The sequence below is a fragment of the Spinacia oleracea genome, chromosome 3 (genome assembly GCF_020520425.1).
Source record: "Spinacia oleracea cultivar Varoflay chromosome 3, BTI_SOV_V1, whole genome shotgun sequence".
In the NCBI taxonomy this organism is placed as follows: Eukaryota; Viridiplantae; Streptophyta; class Magnoliopsida; order Caryophyllales; family Amaranthaceae; genus Spinacia; species Spinacia oleracea.
In genome coordinates, this window is record NC_079489.1 from 13,021,041 (window position 1) to 13,029,148 (window position 8,108).

An 8,108-nucleotide genomic window follows, 5' to 3' on the forward strand; every position below is an offset into this window, starting at 1 on the left:
GTCTAAATAAACGACATGCCAAACGCGCTATTTAAAATAACAAATATGATGCTTTGAAACACATAATTTACAAAAGAATAACAACATCAAATGCTCGATTGGAAGAGCAGACTTCTAACTCGGAGGAAGTTCAGAAAACAAAACTCTTCAGTAAAAACGAATTGGATAATGCAGACAAAGTAACTTTACCACTTAACCAAACCATTTTATGAAACTTGAATTCCAACTTTGAACTGTAATCTCCTGGCCTCTTTTATGTAACACCTCATGTCCTCATGGAATTCCTGCATTATGTCAAAGAAAAGAACCATTGATTCTATCAATTGCGTTATTTTACTATTCCATTCCTCTGAACAACAACAACAAGAACAACAAAATAAACGATAATTTGTATATTATAACTCTTCCAATGATAGTATTATCATCTACAATCAACTAATCTAATTTATGACCATAATTACCAAACAACTTGCACCTTAATTTCAGATAAATGCCAAAAAAAAGCTTCTAAAAACTTTAATTGCAGATTTTTAAAGCTAGAATCAATCAAACATCAAATTCTAGAACAAAAAAAACCACCAGATAACTAGGAGAAACGAATTCGCAACTTTAATGAGAAGTAATCTAGTAAAATTTGTCGGTAAATCAGATTGGAGTTACAAATTCTCGGAAAAATCAAACAAACACAAATAAAATTGGAGTGACAGATTCTCACACAAATTCAACTGAAGAGCAAAAAACGACCATAAGAGAGATTATATACCTGATAATGCTTGAATCATCAATTTGGAGAAAACCTAATAAACTTGCATCCGGATTTAAACTTGATAAAGCTCGATTTTAATCAAATAATCTCTGATTTGTAGCAGAATTGGACAAATAAAACTTGAATAATTTCGATTTTATGAAGGAATTTCATGAAATCCTGCGATTTTCATCGGTTTCTACGGAGGAGCTTCATCGCCTTCGTCGCCTTTGTTTGATGGAGCGAAAGGAACAAAATGAGGGAGGGGAGAGAATATGAGATTGTTGTAGGTTTTTAATTATTCGCTGGTGAGTGATGGGCCGGTTTAAGTTTTCTGTCATAAAACTTTATCACAAAAACGACGGGATTCGGGACCCCATTACAATAATGACGGGATTTGGGCCCTGTCGTAAAACCCATCACAATAACGACGGGATTCAGGCCCTGTCATTGAAGGGTTGTCGTTAATGTACTGTTTTTTTGTAGTGTCAATAGTATTTTATATGGTATCAAGAGAGAGTTGGGGTATTTGGATTTTCTACAAAAAAATTCCCTGGCGATGAGTTAGGTCCCGTTTAGTTCACCTTATTCTCCTTATCTGATCAGGTCTGATCTGATCTAATCTAAACTTATTGTTTTAATCTGATCTGATCTGAATTGATCTGATGTGAACGGATTTGATTTTTCAGAATTAAGATTTAAATAAAAATCTACAATTATTAAAATTAAACTATTTACATGTAAAATAAATATTATTCAAAATTCACATTTTTTATTTGAGTTTGCTCACGATCTATTTTCACATTAATTTTTTTATTTGAGCTTGCTCATGATCTAACTATTCCTTTTATTAGACAAACCTAAACCTAAACATGATCTAGATATATATGTAATGATCTGGACATGTTGGTAATGATCTGGACATGTCGGTTCTGATCTGAACATATGGGTTCTAGTCTAGACATGGTTTAGAAAGATCGGCTCTGCTCTGGATATGTTATGTACATATCGGTTAATTATGATCTGGATAGTCAGTTCTAATTTGGACATATGTGTTTTAATCTGATCATGATATGTACAGATCTATTCTGATCTGGAAATATAAGTTTTGATCTAAACATATGGGTTCTGATCTGCACATATCGATTTGGATCTGAATACAAGGGTTATGATTTGGACATGATTTGCATTATCAGTTATAATTTGTAAATATGGATTCTTATATAGACAGGTCGATTTTGATTTGGACATGCATATGGGTTCTAATCTAGGCATATCAGTTATGATCTGGACATGATCTGGACAGATCGGATATGATCTAGAGATGATCTGGATAGATTGGTTCTGATCTAGACATGATCTTGACAAATCAATTTTCATTTAGACATATTTGTTTTGATTTGAACATGACCTGGAGACCTAGATAGATCGGTTATAATCTGGATAGATCGACTCTGATCTGGACATACAAGTTTTGATCTGGACCGATATGGATATGATCTGAACAAATCAGTTCTGATCTAGACATGCTCTAGACAGATTGGTTCTGTGCTGGACATGATCCATACATATTGGTTCTTGTTGGACATGAACTAGATAGACCGGTTCCGAACTGGACATGATTTGGACAGATCGATTCTGAACTAGACAAATCGATTTTGCTTTTGACATATAGGTTTTTCATCTGGACATGATCGAGACATATCGATTCTAATCTAGAAAAATCAATCATTTTGATCTGAATATATGGGTTCTAATCTAGACATGATTTGGACAGATCAGTTAGACATACTAGTACCGATCTAGACGTGATCTGGATAATTTGGTTCTGAGCTAGGCAAGATCTGGACAAACCCAAATTCTTATATGAGACTGTCCTCACCATCAACTGATGGTGAGACCAATTTACACTTGCAAATTTAGGTATGTTACTTCTATAGTTTAGACATGTTACTTTTTTTTATATAATTTTAGAGGAGGTACTTTTTTTAGTTTAGGTATGTTACTTCTATAGTTTAGACATGTTACTTTTTTTTATATAATTTTAGAGGAGGTACTTTTTTAGTTTAGGTATGTTACTCCTATAGTTTAGATCTGTTACTTTTCTTTATATAGTTTTAGAGGAGGTATGCTATTGGTTTCGCGCTCGTCACACCATCAAGTTGATGGTGTGACTGGTCTCACAGGAGACGCGCTGCTGGACAAATAGATAATAATAATAATAATAATAATAATAATAATAATAATAATAATAATAATAATAATAATAATAATAATAATAATAATAATAATAATAATAATAATAATAATAATCTGATCTCGTCTGATCTTATTTTATCTGATCTCATCCAATTTAATCTGATCTATAATTTTTTTTTCTTATCTAATCTAATAAGATATTAAATAAGTAATAAAGTCATTAAATAAGGTGAATTAAACACGACCTTAGAAAATGAGACCCATCGACATGCCATATAAACATTTACCAAAAAGTAAGATCTTTTAGTTATTGTTCCATTTTGCTTGTTTTCATTTGTGATTGATGAGGTAGTTTGTCGTTTCGTCTATGTTTAGCAAATATAAGAAATGTTTCGTGTGTGTTTGGCAAATAAATAAATGGTTTGATTTGTCTTCTAGGATAATTTTCTGCGTTAGTGATGAAACTTTTTGAATTGACAAAATATATACTCCCCGCAGATTGGGTGGATAGATGATGGCAGTGGCGGAGTCACGTAGGTGCAAGGGGGTCCACCGACCCCCAAAGAAAAATTGAAAAAAAAATGTAGCTGAGATCTACGAGACCGGCCAGTTGTATCATAGAACTGATCTCTTAGGTGATACTAAAAACACCAGCTCCGCACATAAGACAAAGAAACAACTGGTCTCATAGTGTTTTGAATAACAAATCACCACCCAAATTCAATTCAAATCAAAGAGATTGGTAATTTAAATACCTGCTCTCTTAAATTAAGTTATTCTTTTCCCCACGCACATGAAACCCCTAGAGAATCATTGTAATAATTTTGTAGACTTTTTATTTTAATATGAATATTTATTTATTTTAGGACGATACATTTTTTTAGTAATATATATACTTCCTCCGTTTCTAAATAGTTGCACCATTTTGACTTTTGACATTATTCACTTGTCTTGCTTTGACCTCAATTTTCTACTAATAAATAAAATTAAAAATTATTATACAAAGTATTATTAGGTTTATCTTAATATATATTTTAAATATATCAATTTTTTATAATTTTTACTAATACATAATTATAAGTATTGATGGTCAAACTTATGCGTTGGCAAACGTAAAAGTCAAAACGGTGCAACTATTTAGGAACGGAGGAAATATATATATATATATATATATATATATATATATATATATATATATATATATATATATATATATATATATATATATATATATATATATATATATATATATATTGTTTTTTTGTGCTCAGTAATATATTGTGTGTTGTGGAATATCACCAGTAACAACACTTTAATAATCCTGAATACGCCACCGCCGACACCCCGAAAAAAAAATCCTGACTCCGCCACTGAATGATGGTGGTGTTTATGCACTTGTGCGCATGCTCTGCCAATTGTTTCGTTGGAGGTTATGAACCTTCATGCATAAAATTACTACTGAACTTTGATTCTTGGTGGATCTCACGCGAAAACACTAGGATGATTAATTAATGTTTATGATGTTTGGGCTCTTCTTGTGCTGTAAGACGTGGATGGTTCACCATGTGTTGTAAAAGGTGGACAGTTTTCCATGTATACTAAGACGTGGACGGTTCTCCATGTGTTATAAGACATGGACGGTTCTACTAGCATGCACCGTTTATTGACAACAAAACTAGTAAATGGTAATTAAATTAAATTACCGTCTGCTATAATGTCAGTTGGTAATTAATGACCGTTTATTAAAAAATAACGACTGATAGGCAGTCGAAAAATATACTTCTTTTTCCAATAAAAATTGAAAAAAAATACCGTCCTCCAAACCTTAATTTAAAACAGGGGAGATGATGGGAGTGTGAAAAATTGTGGATAAAATAAGACAGGGGAGAAGGAATTGAAATGTGTAAATAATATGAGGGGCCAAAAATAAAATAAGACAAACTTGTTTACAAATTTTAAAAACGGACTAAAAGGAAACTTTTTTAGTAACCTTTAGACATGGACAAAGGTATATTACATACTTGTTTAATTGAGCATATTTTATTAAATTAATAATGGAATATGTACGTTAAAGTAATTATAGACTACAGAGCGGACATGCTGTTATCCCACTTTTTGGACTAACGACATAACTGCACTAACGTTTGATCATGTCGTGTCAACCAGGTTCTGTCGTGTCGCAGGTAGGCATGGTTCCAGGGAGATACGTCCTACGTGGCGTCGTATGACGAGGCATAGACGACGAAGGACAGACGACAACGCGCAAGACATAGAGACGCGTCATCTCTGGACAGGCCAATAAAGATAAGTTAACCTAAAGCCCATGATGGGCGGCGCCGTCATGACAGCAGGAACGAGTCCAAGGCATGCGCGAGAAACGTGAAGGTAGTTGAAGACCAAGGAGACGTGTGACAAAGATATCCCTATCTTTGTGGGATTCTCTCAACCAACTAGACCGTTAGAAATTTCCTATAAAAGGACGAAGACGAAGACAAGCGAAGGGCACGTAAACTCAAGATCTCATACTCTCAAGTCATAAAAGCATTCAAATCATTCTTGTATTCGTTATTTATATTTTGTTACATTGATTTCTAGAATAAGATACAAACAATCATATAGGAAACTTAGTGGATTGATAGCCTCATAGCTATCCGCGGTTTTTTACCTTCTTCCTGGGTTTTCCGCGTCAACACTTCTCTGTGTCGTGTCTCTTTTTGTCTTCCTTTATTTAATTATCGCTTAGTTAGTGTCGACCTAAGCCAAAGATCGCCCCTAGACGAAATTTGGCATAAACAGTTTGGCGCCGTCTGTGGGGACATTAACTAGGTTTCACACAAAATCACCCTACACACCATGACTACTGAAGAGATGACGCTCGCAGAGATGAAAGCGGCCTACGAGAAGGCCCAAGCAGAGCTGGCCCAAGAAAGGGCCTCCATTGAAAACCTCTAGAAGGAGCTCGAATCCGTGAAAAGTACCAAGTATCAATCGTGTTACAAGCCAGGTGCAAAAACGAAGAAGTTGATATTCGAAATGACTGACGACTCTGAGTACCTGTCCGACGGTGAGGAGCCACATGGGGAAGAGGACGAAGCAACACCGGACCCCGTCACCAAGCGCCTAAATAAGATGGAAAATCACATGAAGAAGCGATGCTCGTTGATGATGAAGCTGATGACCAAACTGCCGGGGGCACCCACGCACGTGGAAACCGAGCCAACCGACGGGTATGCAGCATCGCCGTTCTGCGAAGCGATCGCTAGGGTGACGGTACCACACCAGCTCCGACTCCCTACCTGGACCACCCTGTATGACGGAACGTCTGATCCATACAGACACGTCAACTTCTACAAGCAGCGAATGTGGCAGATCGGCATCCCCTACGACCTGGTCGAGCCCGTCATGTGCAAATCCTTCGGAGGAACCCTCGACGGAGCAGCCCTGGAATGGCTCATGAACATTACACCTGGATCTATCTTCTGCCTGTCCGACCTCATCAACGCCTTCTACCAACAATTCGCCAGCAGTCGCCAGTTGGAGAAACAAACAAGTGACCTCTATCGGTTGGTCCAAGGACCTGCCGAGTCGGTACGCGATTATTTTAACCGTTTTAATTGTGAGAAAATTAGTATAAAAAACTGTGATGTCAGGACAGCCATCGAAGCATTCAAGAGAGGTCTCGTCCCCAACTCGGAGCTGTTCCGGGAACTAACCAAATATCCCTGTGCAACCTTCGAAGAAATCAGATCGAGGGCTACTGCCCAGATGCGGATTGAAGACGACGAGATTACACGAATGGTTTCTCAGCGACCAGCAGGGGGCAGCAGCGACTGGAGGTCGTACACCCCAAGGAACAACGGCTGGAGACACCAACCATACAACCGCCAGAGTCAGGTACAAAATGTCAATCAATATGATGAGACTAACAGTGTTTACAGGAATGAACGGGTCGTTTATCCCCCCATCTCCGAGTATGGCTTCAACGTCGACATCGGAGGCGTGGTAAACGCCCTTCAAAGTGTAGGTGGTACCGTCAGATGGCCTAAGAAGAGCGACAGACCAGACTCTACGAAGGACATGAGCAGGTGGTGCGACTTCCACCGCGACAATGGCCACACAACCGAGGAATGCATCTCCCTAAAAAAGGAGGTGGCGTATCTATTGAAAAGAGGCCACCTAAAGGACCTACTGAGCGACAAAGGAAAGGAGACGTACAACAAGGGTAGCAGCTCCCAACCCAACCCAGCACCAAGCGGCGACCGACCGACCCCGCCCACGTTCGAAAAAGTGGTAAACGTTATTTCTGGTGGTTCAGATATATGTGGACTAACTTCTTCTGCAGCTAAAAAAATCAACAGGGGCGAATATGAAGCCGTCAAAGAGGGGCAGACCGAAGATGAAGCAGCACTCGACAAGTCATTAGCAGCGATGATAATAACTTTCGACGACTCAGACTCAACCGACAAAATACAGGAACATCATGACGGGCTAGTCATATCGCTCGCAATAGGCAATGCTCTCATCAAAAGGATATTGATCGACAACAGCAGCTCAGCAAACGTATTGTTCCTAGAGGCTCTGCAGGAAATGGGACTAGACGAAAAGAGTATAATCAGAAGGTCGACAGTCCTAGTAGGATTCAGTGGAGAATCGCTACGAACAGTAGGAGAGATATCGCTGCCTACGTACGCAGAAGGTGTTAATGTGATGACCAAGTTCAACGTCGTCGACTGCCCATCAGCATACAACGTCATTTTGGGACGACCATGGATCCACAAAATGAAGGCGGTGCCGTCGACATACCACCAGTCAATCAAGTTCCCAACCAAATGGGGAGTCATGGAAATCAAAGGACAACAAAGGGACGCAAAGAAATGTTATGAAACGGCGCTGAAACCATCAAAGTCATCCATCTAGCAATTACAGCCAGGGTCGACGGTAGACGACCCCGACGACCAACAGATCGATGAGATTATACTAGATCAGGCAAAGCCAGACCAAGTAGTAAGGATCGGAGCGTCGCTGCCTGACAACATCAGAAGTCAGATAGTGTCATTCCTAAGAGAAAACTCGGACTGCTTCGCTTGGTCGCACGAGGACATGACAGGAATCAGTTCAGACGTCATCACCCACAAACTCAATGTCGACCCCAACTTCAAACCAG

The 8,108-nt window shown here is 38.3% G+C and overlaps 1 protein-coding gene across 1 annotated transcript; it reads left to right on the top strand.

The window, feature by feature from the left end:
• The first annotated feature begins 5,977 nt into the window (after positions 1-5,977).
• On the top strand, positions 5,978-7,861 carry LOC130469476 (uncharacterized). The gene has a single exon (XM_056838816.1). It carries the CDS (start codon positions 5,978-5,980, stop codon positions 7,859-7,861), a length of 1,884 nt encoding a protein of 627 aa, XP_056694794.1.
• Positions 7,862-8,108: the final 247 nt, after the last annotated feature.

Coding starts and splice junctions, on each gene's coding strand:
- LOC130469476 (XM_056838816.1), top strand. CDS start 5,978: ATGACTGACGACTCTGAGTACCTGTCCGACGGTGAGGAGCCACATGGG.